The 26,232-nt window shown below is 37.3% G+C and overlaps 1 protein-coding gene across 1 annotated transcript; it reads left to right on the forward strand.

Moving 5' to 3' along the window:
- The first annotated feature begins 698 nt into the window (after positions 1 to 698).
- On the forward strand, positions 699 to 26,222 carry ncalda (neurocalcin delta a). The gene is made up of 5 exons (XM_087804929.1): positions 699 to 991; positions 15,702 to 16,119; positions 21,708 to 21,813; positions 22,471 to 22,594; positions 23,689 to 26,222. Exons 2-4 carry the CDS (start codon positions 15,742 to 15,744, stop codon positions 22,566 to 22,568), a joined length of 582 nt encoding a protein of 193 aa, XP_087661055.1. The 5' UTR covers positions 699 to 991; positions 15,702 to 15,741; the 3' UTR covers positions 22,569 to 22,594; positions 23,689 to 26,222.
- Positions 26,223 to 26,232: the final 10 nt, after the last annotated feature.

The following is a 26,232-nucleotide window of genomic DNA, read 5'->3' on the forward strand; positions in this document are numbered from 1 at the left end:
CTGGAGCTTAGTTGCCTCTTCTTCGTCCAAAAGACACTTAAAAACATCCAAATACCTTCATACTGCTCGTCTGTAACGTCCATCTTGGATTGAAGCCCTGAGGGAGAAAATACATTTTATGAAATCAATTGAATAAATCTATATTTTAAGCTTGTTTGTAGCAGAAGATCCCAGTGTCTCCCCAAAAATAGGATTTTTCTTTTTTGCTGAACTATTTCTCATGTCGAGATGGACGGTACAAATGAGATGTACGGAGGTATTTGGATGTTTTTAAGTGTCTTTTTGGACGAATAAAAGTTAGCACCCTCAGGACATTTCTGCCATTAACTCCGAAAAGACACAGAAAATATCTATACACGAGTAAACAAATCAGTCAACTGTGCATTCTCGGTTCATTCATATATATATTTTTCTATTTGCACACATGCAGATCCGTGGGGATTCAAACATATGAATCGTCCATGTTGACCCGACACCTTCTGGCTCTTGAGGAGGATCCGCAGTGCGAGCGTAGCACTCGCATTCACGGTGCATAAGAAAGTGTGTGCGTGTGCGTGCGCACCACCAGCTCGTGGGTTGACCTATTGAAATGGTTTCAGCGCTGTCGCCACAGCAACGCAGGCTCGGCTTCTCCGTCTCCCTTCTTCGCTCACTTCTCTTTCCCCTCCCCTTCCATTTCCCCTCCAATCCAAAGTGAAGTCATGTGACCGTGCTGACGTCAATCCAGGCAGGCAGAGGCGAGAGGGTTAGCTTGTAGGATTTTCAACGGCTCACTAGGAGACGCTGACTTTCTCTCGCTGTCTTTCCCCTTCAGTCAGCGACTCGCACTCGATCCCCCTCGGTTCCTCGCCCCCCGCTGAACCTTCCTCTCCTCGCTCTCGCTCGTTTGTCTTCACTCCCCTCCTGTTGCTTCTTCTAACTCCAACTCCAGCAGAAGACAAAGTTCTTGGAGATGGACTGCTGAGCTGCTTCAACGCTGCTTCAGAGAGAGGTAAGCTCCATGTGACGGCGTTTATTTTCTCGTTGGTGGTGCTCAGGGGTGGACCCCGGGAGCAGCTGATGAAGACATGTGTTTACATTGCAGGAGAATTCACACAGTTGTGCAAAAAAAGGGGAAGTGCGGTTCCTCCACGTAAGGTCCCAGATATGAATGCCGATACAAAATGCTACCTCAGTGAAGCTATGAAGCTGTTTTTTTCCAGCCCTGAGGGTAGAAACAAGAAAGAAGTGACCCTGACTGAGAGCGAATGTGCGGTGCAGCCGGGAGTGATGGGCAGCTCCACATGGCTTTTCCTCCCAAAGCGTTGCTAATGTTACAAGCAGCAGTGGGCTGGTACCACCGTTTGAGTTGGTGTCGGAGGCGTGGATGGGCGCCCCCCCACCCATCCCCGGGCAGCTGCCATCTGCTCTCCACCCCCTCACACGACATGGGAAAACGCTGCACCTTTTAACACTTTTTCCTGATAGATTCAATCAATACTTCTGCGGGTCAGGCCTCAGCATTTAACATTTCTCTTGACAACGACCCCCCCCCACCCCCTGAAAAACCTCCCCACGACTCACCCCGCACCTCCTTCTAGTCCACTCTCACAGCCAAGCTGCCTGAATGTCTCAAACAAAAGCGTGGCATCCCACATTTAGGTCAGGCCCGAAGGAAGAGAAAGGGAAATGTTGATGACAAATGGTCAGGATCTTCCTCCCGTCCTCCTCCCTCTTACTCTCAGATTCCACCATGTTTCTTCTCTTCTCCTCGGACGAGCCCCACACCCCCATTCGCAAAATGTATCATCGTAGGAATTAGAGTTGCTGAATGAGTTTTTATTCACAGTAAACACTTCTAACTTAGTTGTAGCGAAGTTAGCCAACGTTTCTGTTGTAAGCATCTTATGACGCACAACTGCAATTTCCTCGCACAGCAGTGTGTTGCAGTCAAGACTTCCAGTCACTTAGCTTTGGTTCCATCACAAAGATTATTTTTATTTAACAGGAATAGACATATTCCTCTGTCCGTCAATCATTCCTTGGAACCTTTTTTTGCACCATGCACTGGTTTAATGTCTGCATTATTTTTCACGGACCCGCCTACAGTTAAAAACAAACCCCAAATAAATACAAGTCCATAGAAATACCGAATGAGCAAAAGCCGTAGTCGTGACAATCGGTGGAATTTAAATTTCTCGACCGCCACGATGGAGTTCCTCAGGGCTCCACACTTGGGCCTTTATTATTCTTGTCATATAGTGTCTTGGCATGTCAAGAGTTAAATGTTAATGTCTTTTATTTATTTTTCTACAGTTATAACAAATACAAGAGACGTTAAATGATTTATTTTCCTCTTTCCATGCGACACGTTTACAAATGCCTTGCCGACCGCTGGTTGTGGACGACTGCACTCTACTAAAGTAAATCAGTCCCCACTGACAAAAACAGCTTTAATTATATTCTTTTCCATCAAGGTCTAAAGAATGACAGTTTTAAGACTTTAAAATTTTGGAGTTTTGCGATTTACATCAGGGGTCCTCATCCCTGTTTCTTATCAAGAGTCAAAGGCTAATATTTATTTAGAGAAAATCTAGCTCCTTTAATTTTTCCCCTCATTTTAGACAATAATAATAAAAGCAAAAGATTGTATTTTTCTTTTAATTGTATTTTACTGTGCAGCCTCTGATACCAATACTGGTGGTTTAGGACCAGTGGTACATAGAACAACAAAGTAGTACATTACATCATAGAATTACTTAACCCTTGTCCCGTCTCAAGGGATACTACAAACACGTTTGTTTTCGGGCCTTCCGGGTCACCTTGACCCAGAGACAACAACTCAAACGTTAAGCTACATAGTCGTTAAAAAAAAAAAAAAAGACTTTAAAGTATATTGTTCAGTTTACATTTTATTAACCCTAACCCTCTTCCAACTAGTGATGGGTTGACGAAGCTTCATGAAAATAATGTCAGTGTTTTATGAAGCTTCGTCAGACCTTCACTACTTCTAACAAAAAAAAAAAGTAAACAAATAACTTCACCTGCTTGTGACCTTGGCTACTAAGAAAATGGGTATTTTGTTGTTTGTTTGTTTGTTTGTTTTATTTTATTTGGTTGTTTTAGTCAGTTAGGGTTAGGGTAACTTGTACGTGATTCTATACAAGGCACAAATCATGGGAATGTCTAGATTTGATGCTATGTTTGTATATAAACCATGTAAAGCAACAAAGCTCATGCATGCACTGAGGAATTATACATACAATTGCTAGAAGTAAAGCCTGAAGAAACAACTTCAGACTGCTGTGTTCAAGTGTAGCCGACCTGTACGAAGGCAGGAATCTATAACGCGCTCTCTTGTACTTGAGGGGGTTCCTCATGTAACACTGGTGGAGACTTTCCTGAAGGCAGTTTATGTAACTGTTGAGTTATCACCTCGCTGGGAGGAAGAGTGATGCAAGCAGCAATGGAAAAAGTTCACTTGTGATGAATACGATTGGAGGGATGTTTTCGATGATGCAAGCTGGGGCGAGGGTCGTGATGTTTTTAAACGACAACGGTACGATATATATCTCTCTCACAAACACACATATATTAACGTATAAACTATTTAGGAAGAAGAGTTTCCACTGGTACGAACAGCTCCTTCCCACCGTGGATTAGACACATTGAGTTGAGTTGAGAAAACAAGGGACAGCTGGCCCGGCCAAACTCTTTGTGGTCCACTGATGGAATTCTTTATGAAGGGGTCAAAGGTCCTCTCCTGGGGGGTTGGAGAAGGCTCAGGGCCACATGTAGCAGGGCACCCCTCACTGACGCGTCATTCTAAAAAGAGGCATGTGTTTTAGGAAACTACCACAAACAAATTTACAACCTATATTTATCCTCAGAGGGAAGTTTTACACACACGGTGTAGCTTTTTATGGCACAAAGGGAAGGAGAGAGGTGTAGATGAGGGACTTTGATTTCGACAAACCTACTTTTCTGAAGTCGTTTGCACCAAAACAAGGAGAGCCTTGTTGCTGGCTTTTTAATTGGGCTGCAGAGACGAGGCTTCAAACTCTGAGTGAAAGATTTTTAGACAATCAGATGATTTCCCTTTAGAATATTTGAGGTTATAAATAACGTTTGGTTTGTTTCAGTCGACATTTGTCAGGTATTTGCGATCACACTTGTGTCATGATTATAAAGCATCGGTTAAAAATGATGTGTCATGAAAATAAAGACAGTGGTGCAAATAAAAAGTCTTTGAGAAACAAAACTTAAAACAACATCTTTGTACATAAACTTAAGTTTCTCGTGAAGAAATTAACAAAAGAAATCTAACAAAAATCAATCAATTGCAATAAAACTAATTTCAACTGTAATCCTACAATTGTCACCTGAAATCTAACAATTTTAACAAAAATCTAACCACTTTAACAAAAACCAATCAATCACTATCAATTTAAAATGAAAATCTAACAATTTTTACAATAATCTATCAATTTACATTGAAAATCTAACAATTTTAACAATAATCTATCAATTTACAATGGAAATGTAACTTTCTTTTACTGAACTATAACAATTTTCAATTGTAATCAAAATATTTTAAACTGTAATTGAACCTTTTTTTAATTTGAAATCGAACAAATTTCAATCATAAATAAACAATATTCAACTGTAGTCAAACCATTTTTTAACAAACAAATAAACTGAATCAGACAATTTTCAATTAAAGTCAAACTGGTGAAACAAGCTTGAACAGAATATTTACATCTTACTTAATTTGTGTTGTTATGTTTTTTTACTTTCATTAAGATCTTGAACAATTGATTTAATGTACTCTTTCCGATAAGTGACGATAAATGTCAGGAAAGTATTGGAATCACAAAGAAAGACAGAGGTGGTTGGAGGTTGTTATTTCAGGTAATACTAGAGTCGGTTCTGGTAAAAATGGCCACTGGAACGACTCATACCCATCAGCGGAGACATGAAGAACACCTTGAACATGTTCCCGAAGAGCACGGCGATAATGGGAGAATTTCTGTCATGTTCAATGCAGCGTTAGATCTTATTTAAGGTGTAACAACTATGTTGCTGCTGCAACAAAACCTTTAGACAAGCCTGACCAGCAGAGACTTCCTGATATTGTTCACGACGACCGAGACTTGTTCTCAGTCCTTCACCGCGGCCCGTGTATCGGCTTCAACCGCAGAAGTCGTCCTCCAGTGTAATTCTTTCAGTCAAGATTGACCTCCAACGTTCCCTGTGATGCAACTTCCTGTTCTGTTTGTTATTTTCCATGATGCTGCATCCTGTTTCTATATTTTCCTTTGACCACAGGATGTGAAGGAAGCTTTGTAACATCCCCAGAGGCCTTTCTTCGATCAGAATCATCTGCCTGACTCACAGTTTCTCTTTTCACTTCAACATTGTGGCTCAGAAGTACGAGTCTTCTCTCTGAAACTCTGCTCTGGCACATTTGACTTTGTGTTTTAATCGACCTAAGTCAGGTAGATTTCTACGTTTTAAAGGATAATAACTGTATGTTAGCAAAATAACTTTGAAGTTCTGAACATATTTAATCAATGTAGGAAATATAGGAAAACAGATGATTACACTTTCATCTAGTAAGAATTGCCCGAAAACAAATGGTTTTGTGGTATCCCTTGTGTTGTCTCTGGGTCAAGGTGACCCGAAGGCCCGAAAACAAATGTATTTGTGGTATCCCTTGTGTTGTCGCTGGGTCAAGGTGACCCGAAGGCCCGAAAACAAATGTCTTTCCTCATTTTGTTTACTCTCCAACTCTGAGCTAATGCTTAATTTACTTTTTAATATTTGTTGGCCAATCATGGCCAATTTTTTTAATTTGTACATTTACTAATTTTAGCTGTGACTTGTGACAATCCTTTGCATTTCCTGCTGACTAGCGAGCTGATCGCTAATGGTGCAGCTCGGTTGACACAGAATGTGACATCGTCATGTTTAGGTACAGGAAACTTGAGTATTTGAGAGTTGTATTTTTGTATTTGACCGCCTATCTGACCGCTATTCTTAAACCAAACAAAAAAACTGGCCTTGGGATATCGCTGCAGAGCTGATGTTTTTAACCCACGGTCGAGCTGACCCGGTTTCCGAAAACAAACATGTTTGAGGCATCTCTTGTGTAATCATAATCCCTTGACTGTATCCTCTCGCCCTCAGTCATCCCTGTGGATCTCGCAGTATATCATTGCCAATTTGGGTCAACTTGACCCTGATATAACACAACGGTTAAAAAAAAAAGTAGTGTGTTGTCTCGGGGTCAAGTTGAGGTGCTCCAGTATTCAGAAAATTAACTGATGAAATGTATTTTTAACATGTTTCCTTACATTTTGTCTGACGTACATTCTGTCAGTTTAATTTGGGGGTAAATTTTGTGTTTGTCAAAATAAATGCATGAGGGACTTTGCCAGGCGTGTTCCCGATGCGTCGTGACATCGCTGCGGATTAATGTCGTGACTATATTTAAAAACATGTTGAATGTTTGTATTGAAGACTGAGAAATTGAATTTTATGTCAGTTAATGCCAGATTAGGACCAGGTTTTGTTTCCACCTTATTCCTCCTCAGGACTCGACTGAGAGGTTTGAGTCTGCATGTAACGTGGTAGCTTAGGTTTGCACTATCTCGGTGCTTTGTGTAGTTTTATGTGTAACGTGCACATAATGACTGTTGATCAAAGTGAGCGCCGACGTTGATCCGTGATGTTGTTTTCTTGGGATGGATTCAATTGTTTGAAAGTAACTTGATGTCGTAACACCTTTTCCAACATGAACAACAAAACATCTCGTCTCGTCCGACTTGAGAAATATCTTCATTAAGGTTAGATTGTGTAACCATTAAATCGTCCAGAATTAATCCCTGTTTCTTAAGCTTTTCCTCATTTTTGTTTACTCTCCAACTCGGAGCTGAATGAATCGAGAGGATGTTTGTGTGGTTGCTTCTCTCCTCTCCTATCAGGTCTGTAACCGTAGCAACCTAATGAAGGCCATGCTGGCCATTTAAACTGAAAATGACAAATGCAATCTTCTCTCCGGTGACACGGCACTAGATCCTTCGTGTTAGATAAAGACGGGAGGTTTGAGGGACTTCCTAGGAGCCACATCTCCAGCATATTTCAGCAGGAGATGATGAAACTGTGTTCTAATGACAAACATATACATGACTATAGGACGGTACTGACTGAGTCATCTGCTAATACTCTGCTCGCATTTAAATCCCTGCTGTCTCTCGTCTCACCACCCCAGCTGTCCATTGTTCTGTGGACACAAGCTGTTTCGTTTCAAAAGAGTAATAAAAAATAAAAATAGAAAGTTTAAGAGACTTAACTTTTGATCCTGATGCTTTCTCTGGAAACTCTGTCTCCCGGACACTGTCCAACACCCCCCAAAAAATGCATACTTCAAGTGTATTTTTTGTAGTTTTAGAAATAAAATCTTTTAATTTAATTATTTTATTACTATTATCGTTATTATTAGACTATCGATAATAGCGAAGAATCTGGCGATACACACCCCTATTATCAATAGATATCACAATGCACATGGGCAACCATTTATTATAATACTGTAGTAACAAGTATATATGTGTAGTATTGTTGAGTACTTTACTCTTTAAAAAAAATAAAGATGAGGAATTTGGTGAGTTGATCATTCATTGTTAATTGTTCATTAAGAACACAAGTATATAAACAACAATATTGGGTCAATTGTACATTTATATTTAAGTATTTAATATTTAAATGTTATTTTCAGCAAAGATGTCTTCACCTCTGTGTTGCACAGCTTGATCAAATATAAAAGAAGTTGTGTATCAACACGTTATCTTCTTGTTTAACATCCACGTGTGTGATAATGATGACAATGTTTCCTGCCACACACCAGAGAACTCTTCCCTCATCCATCAGCACAAAACTCTACTTTTCCTTCTCCCTGTGAAACGCTTTAATACTGTTCCATTAGCAAAGGTAATAGGCTTCAGTTAATTACATTTGGGCTTCACAGGTACTGGCTTCACATGCCTGCACCCACACAACCACTCGCGCCTCCACACACACTCGCTCACACACGCACACACACACACACACACACAAACACACACAGCCCACAGTTGCCTCCGCTGTGTTGTTGACTCCGGGGCGCCGTGAGTGTCCATCCGTGAGGATGTTCGTCCAGAAAGCTCATCAATGGCAGTGTGGTTTTCGGCTCCAGTGTCGCTATGGCAACAGTAACATCACTTGATTTGAGAGGGAACTGCTGGTGTGTGTAGGATTCTATGTAAATCAGAAGATCATAGCTTGACAGTGTTTCCCCGCGATGTGTAAAAAAATAAATGAATGAATGAAATTAACAAATGATTTCTATTGAACGATTGTTACTAATGACACCCAAGAGATGGGATATATTTTTTATTATTCATTTTTTGGTGCACAAAAAAGCTAATCAACATGTGTTACATTTGGAATCAAAGTGGTACCTCAGCTTAGAGCAGTTCAATTTCTACAGTCTCATTGTTTTGCAAGGGGAGTTTTTTTTGTTGCATTAAGTAGAGCATATCTAAATACATTGAAGCGTAACAAATATGCAAACTCTCCTGATCCTTTCACATCCTTTAAATGTTGAAGTCTTACTCTCCAAGATGCAGTAAGTTCCTCATCATGACTATGTTTTGATACTTTATAAAGTTGCTCTGAAATCTGGGCGAACGAGAGGTTACGAGAGTCCATTATGACGTAATAATGGCTTCACTCCTCCTCCAGCCAGCTGTAATCACGCCCGGCTTTGTTTATACAACGAATCCCTTGGAGTGGGAGACTTCCCGGGATTGATGACGCGCACTGACAAACCTCCGTGTTGAACAAGATTTCATCATTAAAAAAAACAAGTGGATTTCAGTGGGTAGGGCTTAAGATAATTTTCTAATGTCAATATTTCAATGAAAATAGACTTTTGTACAAACACACACTGATGATACAATAGAGTCACACGTCTAATTAATAGACACTTACATCAACACATTAGGTGCCCTTTAAGTAAGTGGTGCACACACTGCTGCAGGTCACAACCAACGGCAAGTTTAGAATGTAACCCCCGAAATAAAGGAGGGACGACTGTGCCATTATGATGTCCTTCTACGTTCACCTTTAACTGCCTGATATGATATGAGGGTGTTGATGCACATATATTAACGATTGAAAACGAAATCAAACTATTGAGTTCTTCTTCTTCTAAAAGCGTCTTTTCGTGCGTTACCGGACCCTCTTTGATTTCTTCCACCTTGCTCTTGCGATTCCTTCTAAACAGCGCCTCCTGGAGGCCGTTTAGGCGCTAAAAAAAAATCCCCGGATAAGCCACATCATCATATATACTGGAGAATTCAAAGCGTGTGGAAAAAGTCAATTAGTTTATAGTTGGAAAATTCAATAGATCATCATGGTAGATGTTTATTCTTGGTGAGATTCGATCACGTCATTTAACTGTTTAGGGTTTAACCCTTGTGTTACCTCAGGGTCTAGGTGACCCGAAGGCCAGAAAACAAATATAATTGTTTATATAAATACATATGCAGTGGTGGAGGTTGTTTTACATTGACGTGGAGGCTACACCAAACAATTTGTCTTGGGCCTAGGGTCACCTTGACCCTGGGGTAACACAAGGGTAAAGGAGTTGTTTAACTGGCTTGGCTCACCAAACAAATAAGTGAACGAGAGATTATAGAATAGCAAAAGCTTGGTTACAATGATTATTATTGCATTATTATCAAACATGTTCTCTATCACTATCGACACGTTACACTCCACAATTTGACTAAAAAGTTTTTTATTTTTTATTTATTCCATGAGAATGTTTCAGGTAAAATATATATTTTAGTATATAATACTTGACTGATTAAATATTCCTTTTATTTTTATGTTTTTATTCATTTTGACATAGTTCTAAACAAGGAACATGTGTGTTCAGGAACCATCAGTAGATTCTGATCCACAGACCTCAGAGCCCGAGCTGGGGTGTAAGGCTGGATCAGATCACTGATGGAAGGTCTGACCATGAATAGATCTGAAAGTAAGAACCAGAATTTTAAATTGATCCTGAAAGAAACTGGCAGCCAGTGAAGAGTTTTAAGGTTTAGGGAAATGTGAGTTCTTCTACTAGAGCGGCTCAGAATTCTGGCTGAGTTTTGTATTAACTGCAGGCGAGACAGATCCTTCTTGTTTAGACACCAGGAACTTCCTTTATCCAGATGTATTGTTTAACCAAACCTTGATTTTATAAAGAATTTTGACGTTTATTTCATTTAGACACAGTTTGTCTATTCCACTGTTGCGTCTTCAGCCCAAAAAAGAACGATGCTACATGCGTCACATCTTTCCTGGCCGCTCGACAAAGACAGTCGACATGGTGACAGAATGTTTGTCCGTGCATCTTCTTCTGACTCTTCAGATCGGCGATCTCCACCGTCCATCTCCGGGCACGGAAACATGAATGCACCCACAGCAAAACATGGCCATATTTGGCTGCTTGGCTAGCTACAAATATCCAAACACTTTGTTTTCCTTCTTCACGAAACAACTTTTAAGAGGCGTGACAGATGTGTTTGTTAATCCGTCTCGGCCCGGGGACAGTAAAAATGTCCTAAATAAAATAAACATCAGGGCAGAGCTGCTGTGCTTCAATTTCCAGGACATAGTTTCACACGTCAGGGGAGATACCGGGTGGCATTCTTGACCAGAAGTTTACAGGTTAATAAATTCATTTTCTAACATTAAATTGACTCCAAAAATGAAATGCTTATCATTTCTAAACGAGGATTAATTTGCAAGGACTGCTTTATACTGGAGTGCGAGCCGTGGGAAAATAAAAGCATTAACTTTCCTCCCAAAAACCAAACGAAAGAGAGTGCGGCTTGTCACATGGTTTGTTTTGGGGGGAAAAAAAAAGGGAAGCGAATATTGGACGTTCCACCCCCGACCCAACTGTGAGAGCACATAAGTCATTTTCATACATTCCTAAAATTCCTACATGAGCCAGAAGAGGTCTTCTGAAGTGATGGTTTCTGTCAATCAAGCACCCACTCGTTTAATGTCGACTGCTGTCAATCCAAAAAAAAACAAGACGAATTCAAGTGAATCCCACACACTGACATTTACAGTATGTGCTTTAGTTGCACCATTATTAAGAGTCTGTGAAAGTGTAAATGCTTCACTTCCTGATGTTTGTTTGCTCATGTAATCCCTTCAGTTTCATTGAACTCATAGATTGATGTGTTTGAGTCTCAGCTCTTGACTGTGTCGGGACAAAACCTATTTCTACATGTTATGATGAATGAACTCAGTGTGGATGAACCCTCGCACTGTTTGGTCAACAAAATACCCGAGGAAATATGATTCTCGTGAACTTCTGGGAAGAGAGATGTTGTTGTGTGGAAGACGTACATTAGTGTTGGTTAGAAGGGAACGTAGAACTAAAGATGTTGCAGTTGTTGATCCCACAGAAGAGAATATGAACCATCGTGAACACATTTGAGTGTTAACTCACATAATAAACAGAAATTCAAGAAAATGACAAATTTAAACTTTAATCTAACAAGAATAGTGCAAAAGTCAATTTGATGAAGACAATTTGAATTGTTCAACATTTTATATAGAAAAAATATATAGAGAGATAGAGAATTTAGTAATTGTATTTTTAATTATTGGAATAAAAAATATGAAACTGTATGTTTGTATGAAAAAGAATTTGTTCATTTTGAAAATATTCAAAACATTAAAAAAAAAACTGAAAAATTCAACCATTTAATATGGAAATTATCGAATGAAATTGTTTAAAAATAAACAATAATAATAAAATGAAGAAAGAAGTTTTTCTCTCCTCTGGTCCAAAAGTGTGTTCAGGAACCATCAGTAGATTCTGATCCACAGACCTCAGAGCCCGAGCTGGGGTGTAAGGTTGGATCAGATCACTGATGGAAGGTCTGACCATGAATATCTCTGAAAGTAAGAACCAGAATTTTAAAGTTGATCCTGAAAGAAACTGGCAGCCAGTGAAGAGTTTTAAGGATCAGAGAAATGTGAGTTCTTCTACTAGAGCGGCTCAGAATTCTCGCTGCAGAGTTTTGTTTTAACTGCAGGCGAGACAGATCCTTCTTGTTAAGACACCAAAAAAAACTGTTACAAAGGCAAAAATCTGGTCGATACAATATCGTGTGCAGCAATGTACGAAACACAAATGCTAACTCTTGTTTCCTTCAGGGTCAAAAATAGAAACGGTCAAACGCTGGAAGCTCCACAGAAAATAACCACAGAATATATCAGGTTATCTTTAGTGAATTCATTCATCACCAAATCTCTTATCTGTGCCTGTCGTTGGCTGCACCTTCACTCCTGCTTATCTCGCGTTTATTAGCATTCACTCTGCCCGTCTGGATCAGTCTTATCGCTCTCCAGGACTTCAACGTCTTTTCAAGCGTAGAGCTGCTTCACCTCTTGACTGGCGGTGACAAACATCAGTGATAACGGCAAACCATGCCGAGAGAGGGAAATAACACCCCGGAGATGAAAATCATTCCCCCATTCATCCTCGCGTCACTCCGCTGATGGTTTGTTTGGTGACCTACCCAGATATTAGAGTCGCTCTGTGTTGTCATGTTTGCCAAACAGAAGACGAAGTGTTCCACCACATTGCTTACACCGACTTCCAAGTCCAAGATTCAATCGATCCAGATGAGAAATCACTCTATTAACGCCATTATTCACTTTTGTATTGGTGTGTTTTTTTAGACACATTGGAAAATAACGCCCTTTTTTCATAGTAAATACTTTCCTGACTAATATGTTAAAGCTTCAAAACAAAGAATGGAAAGTAAATAAAATACTTTTGAACCAACAAACATGTTTGTCTCTTTCTAAAAACTCGAATAATCTTATTTCAACCTTTATATTGAAGATATTTTTAACTCCTACCTCCTAAACTCCACTGCACTCTTATCATAAACATACTTATAACATTCTTAAAACATCTCCGACTGATGTCAATTATTTCTTTATTGCTGTTTTATTTCAATACAACACGTTGGTCTGAAGTTCAGATACGATAAATAAAAGTCTGCAAAATTTGTGAACATAAATTATCTTCCAAATTAAAATAACCATGGAGTGCAATTTCAACTTAACTTATACTTGAACGTATACAATTTTAAAAGGTATTACTGTATTTCTAAGAATTGTATTAAAGTATAAAGGATAATAGCAGAATAAGCAGAATAGAACCTTTCAGAATAAGACAGAATTTAGACAAAAATCTAAAAAAAAAAAAAAATTAACATAACTTATTTAAAGTATTAAACACTCTGTTGTTGTTGCCATTAATTTAAGCTTTAATTTTAAAACATACTGCTGAATACATGTGAGTGTTTTGCATATCCACAAAAAGTACGGCACCGGAAAATAACTTTTGTATATTTGTGAATTTAACAAGTCTTTAAATCTAGAATTTATTCATATTGTATTCTTATTTAAGTATTTTATTCAATCTTTTTCTGTTTGCTTTTATTGTGTTTGCTTTTGCTTTTTGTATTCTTGTTTTTAACCTAATGCTGCTGTAACTAAAATTTCCCCTTGTAGGACTAATAAAGGAAAAAAATCATATATCTACTTGTTTTCTTCTTCTTCAACCCCATTAATAAACATAATAATCATATTTAAAAAGAGATTTCATGAATCTTAAATTCCGCACCTCATCTAACCATGAAACTGATTATTCAAACATTTGACCATATATATCGTGTTATCTCAGGGTCAAGGTGACCCGAAGACCAAAAACAAATGAGTTTATGGTGTGGTATCGTCAAATTAGTTTGTGGTGTGATACCACAAACTAATTTGTTTTCAGACCTTTGGATCACCTTGACCCTGAGATAAGAGAAGGTTGAAGGTGATTTTTTTTCCTTTAATTTATTTAATGTGAAGTGAATTCTTTTATTCAGGGAATTGATGAGAAGCATCTTTTTTTATATTTGTATTTTATTTTGAAAGGAACAGGTGCCTCTGACTAATAAATGGGTCAAAAATGTAAAACAACAATTGGGAGATAATCACGATCAAAAGAGAAGTGTATGAGGAAAATAAATGTGAAATAGATTCAACCCTGAGCGTTGTAAGGTTCAACGGTGCGGACACGACAACACATCATAAAGTTTTATATTCAGAGCTAATGAGCGACGCTTTACTCGACCATAACTTGACAGGAAACACGAAGGTGCTGCTGTAAAGATGGATCCTGTTCGTGCACATGATGAGCACTTGTCTCCCTCCTTCAGTGTAGTGTGTCTGTCTGTCTATGCTCGTCAAAAGGGAATGATGTTTGTTTAGTGCGTCAGTTTAAATATACTTTGGCTGTTCAGCCAATCCTCCATCGGAGCTGAAAAAAAATGATGTTTAGCTTTTATTGGCTTCTTAAATCCTCGTAGAACATATGGCTCTGTGTGTCCTTCTTTTTCCATCCCATTGAAGAAGAAGCTTATCCAACATAATCACTTGTTTTTCACCACTTTTATTTCACTTCAGCGCTTGTTTGATCAGATGCCTTAGATCACTCTGGCTGGAGGATATATTGTTTGGCAATATATATATATATATATATATATATATATATATATATATTAACAACCTATTTTTATATATATACATATATATAGACACAGAGGTAAAAAAAAAAAAAAACTTCCCCTCTATCTTTCCCTAAATACTTTGAAGAATTCCCTTCTTCTTACTGTACATACATACCTTTTCAATGATAAGATAAGATGACTTTATTATTTATTATTTAACAACCTATTTTTACCACGAAAACTTGTAAAAGAAAAAAGGCCAAAACTCAACTCAACGTCTCTGAAAATGAAGGCAGAAAAAGGCAGAAATCGACGTATTTTTTACCACAAAAACTTATTATTTTATTCATAGTTATTCCCCTCAACAATGATGAACGTCACTTTTAAAGAACATGTCCACAATGTTACTAGGATTAAAAGTCCTTGAAAATTCAATGTCTTACATTTTTCAGCCTTATAATAACTTTTTATTAATTCTAAAAATATATATATATTTTGCTTCTTTAACCATTTTTAGAAATATTTTAATCATTCTTTTATCAATATTTTTAAAATACCTCTATACTTTCAATTCAAGTTCACAATATTTATGTGATATATATTATTAATACTTTTAAATTTACCAAAATCTGTCCTTGTTAAACACATTTGTATTTGCTTAGAAATAAAGATTTCCGGTAATATTGTGTTGATACTGTACAGTACTGTTAGTCGCTAGTTTTATTCCGCTTACAGGAACATATTTGTTATTTACCAATAAAGATTTTTACATACAAACATTTAACCCTTGTCTCTGGGTGTGGGGTACCACAAACACATTTTTTTTCGGGCCTCGGGGTCACCATGACCCAGAGATAACGCAAGGTTTAAGGTTAACTTAAAGGATGTAAAGAAAGAAGAAAAGTATAGTCTTCTATCATCAGGTATATCTTGAATATGCTTGTGTTGTTCCTTGTTTGTTGAAAGAACGACATTTGAAATCATGTATTTTGTTTCTAAGAAAAGTAGTTGAGAACCAAAAATACGATGAAAAGTAAATGATTTTCTGGACGAAATTCCTAAATCCATTTCTGTATTGTTTTTCTTTTCCAGCTTCTTTTTTTCCGAAGAGTGACCAACAGGGACGACAGACATGGGGAAACAAAACAGCAAACTCCGTCCCGAGGTGATGCAGGACCTACTGGAAAGCACCGACTTCACCGAGCACGAGATCCAGGAATGGTACAAAGGCTTCCTGAGGGACTGCCCCAGTGGGAACCTCTCCATGGAGGAGTTCAAGAAGATCTACGGGAACTTCTTCCCGTATGGCGACGCCTCCAAGTTCGCGGAGCACGTCTTCCGCACGTTCGACGCCAACGGCGACGGGACAATAGACTTCCGAGAGTTCATCATAGCCTTGAGCGTCACTTCGCGCGGGAAACTGGAGCAGAAGTTGAAATGGGCCTTTAGCATGTACGACCTCGACGGCAACGGCTACATCAGCAAAGGTGAAATGCTGGAAATTGTTCAGGTGAGTTGTACTAATACCTTTGTGAAATATTTTACTAGCTGAAGTACTTGGGACTGCCTGGGGATTTTCTAAGGCACAAAATTGTGAAAAATATTTTAAAATAAAAATTCAATGGCCTTAACATGGCGTTTACATGCTTGGACTTAAGAAGGTGCTAGTAAGTAAGTAAGTAAGTAAGTAATTTTTATTTGTATAGCGCTTTTCTAGACCAGGGTCACAAAGCGCTTAAACAATCAAAACAATACTCAAAAAAGTATACACTCCAAAGACCAAGATAACACTGAGAACAACACAGGAGTTTCAGAAAATCAAGGAAAAGCCTGAACAAATAGAAACGTCTTAAGATGTTTCTTAAAGGAGTCAGTAGACTCCATCAAGCGCAAAGAGAGAGGAAGATTGTTCCAAAGCTTAGGAGCAACAGCCTGAAAAGATTTCTCTCCTCTGGTCCTGAACCGTGTGCGTGGAACCACAAGTAGATTCTGATCCACAGACCTCAGAGCCCGAGCTGGGGTGTAAGGCTGGATCAGATCAGTGATGTAAGGAGGAGCCTGACCATGAATAGATCTGAAAGTAAGAACCAGAATTTTAAAGTTGATCCTGAAAGAAACTGGAAGCCAGTGAAGAGTTTTAAGGATCGGAGAAATGTGAGTTCTTCTACTAGAGCAGGTCAGAATTCTCGCTGCAGAGTTCTGAATCAACTGCAGGTGAGACAGATCCTTCTTGTTAAGACATGAAAACAAACTGTTACAATAGTCCAGACGAGAAAGAAAGTATTTAAAGAGGCAAAAAAGTGGACGGACCAGCGATATTTAAAAGGCTGTAACTCAATTATATTTAAGCTCTTTTCTAGGAAATATCATCTCAGTCCAGACACAGTCAAGAAGATCTTTGTAGGAACCTGTAGACCATAGATTCTCTTGACATCACATTGACAAACAAAAAAATCTTTGTAAATAAGTAAATGGTCATTAAGTAATATTTAACTTATTATATGTATGCTTTTGTTCTTATCGTTTGGAAAAATTATTTTATTTATAATGTTATGGCCGACTATATCACAACAATGTATTCGGGACTATAACCTAAAAAAAAAAGAATTATTATTTTAAAAATAAAAGATGAAATACCAAGTGTTGCTCGGGTGAGTCAGATGAATAGCTTTGCTTGAGTCAAATGAACCGGATTAAAAACACAAAATTTCCTAATTAAAAATGTAGAGATGAATAAAAAGTGGATGCAAAAAAATGTAATTTTTTTATGTCAACTAAACAAATGAAAAGATAGGGTGAGGAAATTTTAGAAATGCACTATTACTTAATATATGATACGAGACGAGAGGATACGATCGATGAGATGGTTTGCAACTGTTATGTTCTGCGATGCTGAACCCAAGAGCAGACAGAGGCGAAGATCCAGAGAGTACAAAAGGGGTTTATTGAACGAAGGGGAAGCAGGTAGTTGAAGGGGAAGCCGGAGGGAGAGCGAGATCGGCGAGCTGGAGTGAGGGATCCGAGTTACTGAAGGCAGAGGACAAAAGTTAGCTGAGGTCCAAAAAAACAACGAGAGACTTCAAGACGAGAACGAGGTAACACATAAACTGAGCCAGTCACGTATAGTTACCACGGTAGAGTAGAGTACGATCTGGCGCCGACCGCGGGGAATCCAAGGGTAGATGAAGGGGGTTGATTGGGGATCAGGAACAGGTGAGTGTGATTGGTGATGCGACAGGAGGAGGTGATGCGACAGGAGGAGTGGCAGACCAGGGGGAGGGGAACACAGCAGGCTGCTGTGACCACAACAGCAACGCAATGTGACAATACAATACAATACAATACAATACAATATAATATAATATAATATAATATAATATAATATAATATAATATAATATAATACAATATAATAAGAAAATGTTATAAACATTCATTACATTTAAGTGCTCATCATCCTGGGATCACATAAAACAACATATTGAATGGTTTTCTGGACAATGTAACTCAAGGTATTTGCAGGAACATCTGTTCCTCTGGATATAATCCTAAAACCTTCCCTAGATTTTACCTTCTTAAAGAGCTCACATGTTCTCAGAGTCAAAACACTACGCAGGACCAGGTCGTTAAATGTCACTGTTGGACTGAACCACCGCCGTCTCCATAACACACTCTTTTATGAGAGCAGAATAAACATGGGATGTATTTTAAGAACAGGAGTTAAAACAGATGTACTTGAGAATAGACACAAAGTAAGAAGCTCCATTCATATTATTTTCAAAGACACTCAAATCCCCCTTCACACCTTGACTGACCCCAATACATCACCAGCACAAAAATAATTAAGTAAATAATAATTTACTCGTCACAGAATCCTACACAGAGACCTTTCAATTGGCTGAAAATCTAAATTTGTTGTAAACAATATTTAAAAAAAAAGAAAAGAAAAACGTTTAAAAAGGATTAACAAACGTGGATTTAAACAGAATAGAGTACAACCGTGATATTAAAGGATTACAAGGAAGACGCAACTGATTCAATGCTGTTAATTTGAAAGCCAGGCGTTTATTTCCTGCTATTAATTGGTGTTTGGGGAATTTACTGTAAAGTTTAGCGGGAACTCTCCAGATTTAAGTTTGGCTTAAGAGTGAACAATCCTGGGCGACGGCGTTAGACAAGTGATGCTGTAGTGACAGATAGACCCGCCTTTTTTGGCTTCTGATTGGTTAATATTTCGTCAGGCCTTCCGTGATTGGCTAGATTTACGGAACAATGTTAATTATGGTGAAAAGATAAATATTGAGTATTAAATGGGTCAATATAAGCGTGAGAAAAACAAATAATATTTTATTTAAGGACAAAATGTAGTATTAAAATGTCCTATTCTATTTTTTTTTAGTTTTGTCTCTTTTTTATACAATTGAAATTAAACTGTTTCTTACCTTTATCTGTAGATAAAGTCCATGTTTTTTTCCTTCACCACAAACTTCCGTTACTTTGTTGTAAAACCTTATTTCCTTTAGTTTTAAAAGTCTCTCGCCTCAATGGAGATGTGACTAGTTTGATGAGGCTCATTAGCATATGCCTCCAACTTTGCCTTTTCACTGCTGTTGCATTTCCGATCAGCGAAACTAAATAAGACCCTTACGAACATTACACTTTAATGGTCAAAGACATCAGCCAGACTGTGAAAATCAAGGCAAATAAACGTATTTGTGAGCATTATATTGGCATCAATTGAATGTATCAACGGAGTTTGTGATGGATTGCGCATTGAGAGGTGAGGCACTGTCTCATCTGCCTCCCCTGACCGCACGTCTCTGTTAGATACATACTTAGATAAATCTCAGCTACAGTCAAAGATTTTCAACTTTTGTAAACCAAATCATGAACTGCTTTCAAATAATTTTCAGCTGTATCATTTGTATTTGATCAATTTTCGGCTGTATTTAAACATTTACAATCATATTATTGATTGGTTGGAGAAAAGCTCTTGTCCTAGTTATACTGGCTTCTGTAGCCATCTGGACAGATTAGGATATTTAGCATTTTTTTTCTTTTTTTTCATAGAATAATACTTTAAGTGGTAATTGTCTTATAATGAGTAGTTAAGATAAATACAAATGAGTCCCTTGAGACATTTCCTAATATAGCAAAGGTTTATAAAAGAAATTCAGACGAGAAAGAAAAAAGTACTTGGACAGAAAACACGTCCAAATATTCTGGTTCCTACTTAAAATCTTTGCATGTTTTTTTTTTCAATTTGTTTCTTCTTTAACCAAGATTTTCATTTATCAGGGAGTGTTTTCAATGCACTTCATCATCAACACAAAACCAACCAAGGTAGACGAGGGTTTTTGTTCCTCTTGTCGTTCCTCTCTGTTTTGGAAATCCAAGGATTTATGACTCAGTAGGACTTGAAACCTTTTTATAGAGGAAAATAGTTTTCCATCCATTCTCTCCATCAGAAGAAGATCTCCATCTGTGATTAACCCTGAGTCGTCCGTCACCAAGAGGTTTTGAGTTTGTCAAACTGCAAATGTTGCTGCAGTGAAAACACAAAACCAGAAGTTGTATCATCACACATCGTATCGCCTGAGTCGCTACGTTTGGCTTTTAAAAATATATCTTATTGTGTTTATTTATTTGTTTCATTCTAACCTTGTCCTTTACATACGTTTCAGTACATGTGTACATTTTTGTATGAACGTACACTTTGAATCATACATTTTTATATATATATATATATATATATATATATATATATCGACCAAATTACACTAAAATTAACTAACTTTAGTCGACCAAACAACAACAACAACCAAAATATCAACTCTATAAAATAAATATCAACTGTAATCAAACCATTTGTATCTGAATTTAAACTATTTTCACCTATTTTTCAATTTCATTCAACCAAATTATAAACTGAACTTGGCTATTCCAGTTTTCCACACTGTACTGTAATGTAACTTTTCGTTTTTTATAGAAAGGTTGATATTTTTCTTTATTGAATATTTTGTGAATATATTGATTAAAAAAATTGTTCCACATTCATTTTAAATTCAATATAATTGAGCCAATTATGGTGGCACTATTATACAAAGTATTAAACCAACATTTGTATATTTATATCTAAACTTTTTTTTGGAAATAAAATAACAATTACATTTTGTTTTTTATAATTATTCAAAGCGAGTTCAAGGTGAACGACGTCCTTCCAGAAATGCATGTTCAGTGGTGGAGGTCGTTCACATAAGTACCAGTTCAACACCAGTATCAAGTGAAACAAAACTCTCTAGAATTGATTTAATAAACTTGTTATCAATGATTTTAAAGCTCCTTTAAATGTAGTTGACGTCCGTTTGTCCTTCAACCTTCTCTGCACACGAGTGGACGTCGCGTCACTTCCTCGTGTCATGTTGGGATTTGTGTTTTTTCATTTGATTCCACTGAGCTGGATTATACTCCACTCTCAATCCCAGATACGTGTCGTTGGCTCAACGCTCTCGGCAACTGGAGCAGTTTGAAGGATTTCCATGGATGACAGCTGGGATTCACTCTGGGCTCTGACCCGGGAGATGAGACCCGGTGCCACAGTGGACCTGTTTAATGCTGCTCTGACCACCATCATCTTCTTCTTCTTTTGGTCTTTAATTATTGCAATTATAATATCAAACTGTCAGCTGTGTGAAAAAATGGCAAAAATATTCATAATTATTTTTTCAATTAAATTATTTAAATTAAGTATTAAATTAAGTTTTTTTTAAAAACGACGATCCCATTAAAAACAAATTTAGCTTTTAAATATATAAAAAAAATTTATCTTTTTTAAACACACATAATGCTTTTATTTACTTACGTATACAAAACATATACTTCCACACTCAATCTCACCACCATCCGAGTTAGTACTCCGAGTTAGAAAACTGTGCATCTTTGATCATGAACATGTTTATTGCTTGGACTTTTTTTTGAACAATTCAAAGTGAAACTATTTCTGCAAATATAATTGTTGTGTAATATTATGTGTGTGTGACCTTGAATGGAGTGATTGAAGAGATACGTGAGTAAATCAATCAAAACGTCTCTTGTGCAGGCGATCTACAAGATGGTGTCTTCTGTCATGAAGATGCCCGAGGACGAGTCCACGCCCGAGAAGAGGACGGAGAAGATCTTCAGACAGATGGACACCAACAGAGACGGTACATTTTCTTAATTCTCAACACAAAACATGCTTTTTATTGTTTTCAATTTAACCTTTTTGATGCAAAAATATATATATATATATTGTTTGATGCAAATAAGAAATATATATATATATATATATTGGAATGTTGAATTTGTTTGTATTAAATAAATGAATTCAATAAAAAAAAATCATAATTTCATATTTATTATTATTATTAATAATAATAATACATGTTAAAAATATATTTAATTATAATAATAATAATAATACAAGTTAAAAAATATATAATTGTAATAATAGTAATAATAAAAATACATGTAAAATATATATATATAGAAAATTGTAATATTAATAATAAATGTAAAATATCTATATAATTGTAACAATAGTAATAATAATAATAATAAATGTAAAATATATATATTGTAATAATAATAATAATAATACATGTAAAAAATAAAAATATATATTTAATTGTGATAATAATAATAATAAATGTAAAAATATATATACAATTGTAATAATAATAATAATAATACATGTTAAAAAATATATAATTGTAGTAATAATAATAATAATATAACCAATAAACTAGCAAATATATTTGTAATTATGTATGAATCGACGCAGTTTTTTCTCTCCTTTTTCTCACTAATGATTGCTTTTTTAGGAAAACTGTCCCTGGAAGAATTCATCAAAGGAGCAAAGAGTGACCCGTCCATCGTCCGGCTGCTCCAGTGCGACCCCAGCAGTGCCGGACAATTCTAAAGTTCCAGGAGGCATTGAAACGACTCGTAAGACTTGAGTTACATCACGTCGAGCGCATTCCAAATATTAGTCACAGTGGAGTGTTGGTTGTCTCTGATGCTCCTGCCGAGGTTGTGAGTTCAGCCGATCCACGTCTTTCCTGGACTCGGACACTTTGTAGGTGGTCGGTTTATTTCTGAGCTGCCACTGAAAACGTCCATGAGTGGGATTCAAGAAATCTTCAAGTTAAGCCAATATTATTATTTAAGAGGGTGAGAAGTGCTTTGTGAGTAATCAAACCAGAAGTTTCCATGAGCGGTGTACTACTTTATTATGTAAAAAATTCTTACTTTACATTTTAAAAATGAAGATGTTTTATTGGTTGACCAGCCTTTTGAGTGAGTGATGACAAGACTTACAGACTTATTATAAAACCAAAAGAAAACTACTTTTTTTCTAATTTACACAAACCGGGACAAAACAAATAAGACGCAGGGTTAACGTGCAAAAGAAGTGTCATTCCCATTATACATTAAATATATTAATTATATCAAAAGGTTTTACAACATCAGCCATGAATCATTATTAGTATTATCTGTTGTTGTACTTTGTGAACAACTTAATGCACTTTACTTGTAAAGCTTAAATTTATTTCGAACCTAGAAGGCGTCGCTGAAACAGTGTCTTTGTAAAAGCCAAAACAACGGTAGTATCTGCATACATTATCCATTTCTATTTGAAATATAAAATATTCTAAACTACAAATGTGTGCTTGTTCACAGATGCTTATTCTATGTCTGACTTTCTAGATGAGGGGAAATGTTCTTGCTAAAAATATATATCTAAGTCGGTTAACGACAGATAATCATTTAAACAGGAAGTCCCAGAATGCACTAGTGGCTGTGTAGCTGTTTGATAATATGAGGGAGACGCGAATATACTATTTTGGGGGGAATTGTTGTTTTCATGCCAACTTAATTCAGATTATTATAAAGATAGTTTGTTATCGATGACAACAAGCTACAGATATTCATCTTTTAACAGAATTCATGTAATTCTGAATGATAGATTGCGAAAGCGAACTTGAAACGAAGATGTTTTTTCTTCACGACCAATAAAAGTCGAGGACTTGTCTCCACAGTTCCTCACTGGGTGAATGTAAATGCCTGTGACTGTCCACTGCGGCGCAGCCTGATGAAGAATGAAAAATGTTGAAGATGATGACGAACAAGAAGAAGACGACAGGCCTTCAAAATGCACTGAGGACTTCAAAGATGGCATGAAACCCCCTCCAAACTCCTACACACATCATCATGAACTGGAGGCGCAGGTTGTAAATACAGTTGCTGTCTCCCAAGTGTGTGTTTTCGCTGAGGTAACGACGACAAAAGAAGGACTGGAGGCTCCATCACCCACTTGTTTTTCTGTGAGAATGTATTTTGAAGCCGTTCTGAACGCATCTTCCGAGCTCAGACGGCCCGACACTCTTCCGACTTCATAGTACTTCACACATCTTTAGATTCTCTTTTAACCAATGATATTGCACACTTCTGACCTTTTTCTTCGTGTGTGCCGACAAGCTTAGATGTTTTCCAAGGCATGTGCAGGAATGCAGGTATGCATGTGACAACTGTGCATGTGTGTGTTTTCTTTTTTTTTTTTAATATTTGGCCTCGACCCACTATTGCTTGCTTCTGTTCGTTGTTGTTAGCATTTGCACAACCACTGTCACTGACCTGAATGTAGACTAGGACTAGGGAAAACTGGGTAACACTAGTGCTGGGCAGTATCTTTCACCGACGGACCGGAGTCGTGTTGAGGAGCAGGACGCCGGCGGTGCAGCCGGTGGATCAATCATGTGACATAAGGAGGATATACTAGACGGCAGCACAAGCTTACGTCGAACCGTTGTCATGGTAGCATCGTTCTTCCAATGAACAGCCAATTATCGAGGGGAAGTCAAAGTACTGAAGCTTAGTTGGCGTCGCTCCAACAGCAAGAATTTTTGACACACTTACAAATCCTTGAATCTCGTCTTCCCTCTGTGAACTAACGTTAAAAAAAAAAGAAAGACGATGATTCATTATTATTTAACAATGATTTTCTGTCTGATCGTGGATTCAAAAAGCGTTCAAAGTGATATTTCACCCAAAATTCAAACTTCACTCATTTTCTACTCACCCTCATGTCAACTAATGGTTTGGATCATTTTAAAAGTAATATGTTCTTTTTAGAGAAATAGACAAAAATGTTTGTTCAATTTTTTGTAGCGACTGATTTTTATTTGTAGGGTGCACAGTGGTGCAGCCTCCAATTAACCATCCAATTGGAATTGGGATTTTGTCAAGAAAAAAAAAACATAGTGTTTATGAATTTAAAACCACCTGGATTGTCTCAAACGGGTGAGATTTGTAGATTCGACTAAACTTGATTCAACTCAGAAAGTGCCAGCGCATGGTCATGAGATGATGAAGCTTTATGAGGCAGTTTCACATTTTTTAGAGTTTAAACTTGAGGTTTCAGTGGATTATAGAGCAGTACGGCTCTATCTGGTGGACACCTGCTTCATGAAGCTTCATCATCACCACCTCCTGGTACCATCTTGGTGAACCCCCAAATTTTAATAGCCAGTGAACTTGGTTGTCTTGAGGGCGCAGGTCGCCTGCGGGGAACACAACAGTAGGATGTGTTCTAGAATGATTTGATTCTATGAGGTTTCATTTTCCACTTTACAATCTTGTTTTCTCATCATTATTCGTATTAAAGTATTGCATGCTAGTGATGGAGCTTCACGAAGCACTGTCCTCATTTTCAGTGGCCACTAGATGGCGCTCTTTGCTGTACAATTTGAGCAACTTTTTAAAGGAGAAAGAAGAACATCTTTAGGAAATGAGACCACTGCTTCATGAAGCTTCAGCCCATCACTACTCAGTGCCCTCGGAATATTTTGAAATCTCACAAAGGTCGGTGATCCCTGATCCATTATATACGGACGACTAGACCCAGATGTTCACAGGAAGTCATTCAGGAGTCATGCTTCTCAGCACAGGAAAGCAGTTCAGTCACATTCTTTCTTCCCGTGATGCGATAAGACTGCAAAGTATGATCCATTATACTTGAATTCATTGAAGGAGGGAGGCTGCGTTCTTACTGCCCAGCTCTAGGACATACACAGAATCACACACTCACGCACGTAATGTTCGACGAGTCTTGGGAGTTACCAGTGACTTCGCACACATATTAGCACCCCCTCCTGCAGAACTCAGCAAGTGATTCAGTAACGTTGTTTTACAAAAGCGCAGAATGTTTTGTTTTTTTTCTAAATAAATGCAACAAAAGTGAAGAAAAAAAACATGCAGAGTAACAACCACTGCAAAGATACTTTCACAAAGTTTAGCTTTTAATGTAATGATTTTAAAATATATATATATATATATATATTTTCAGCTGTAGCTTTTCTGTCCGAGACAAATATCAACATGGGGTCAAGTGCCAAATAAAAACAAAACGGTATTGTATACATTTATACTGTACAAATGTTCAGTGTTGAAGAGAAATGTTTGTATTTGTTGCATTTTGTAGGTTTTGTATGGTATCTTGTATTAGTGATCACATGACCTTTGTCAAGTTTAATAGGTAAACAATAAATAAATTGACCATTTAATGTGATTCAAATTTGTTGTCG

The sequence above is a fragment of the Callionymus lyra genome, chromosome 13 (genome assembly GCF_982586985.1).
Source record: "Callionymus lyra chromosome 13, fCalLyr1.hap1.1, whole genome shotgun sequence".
Taxonomy (NCBI): Eukaryota; Metazoa; Chordata; class Actinopteri; order Syngnathiformes; family Callionymidae; genus Callionymus; species Callionymus lyra.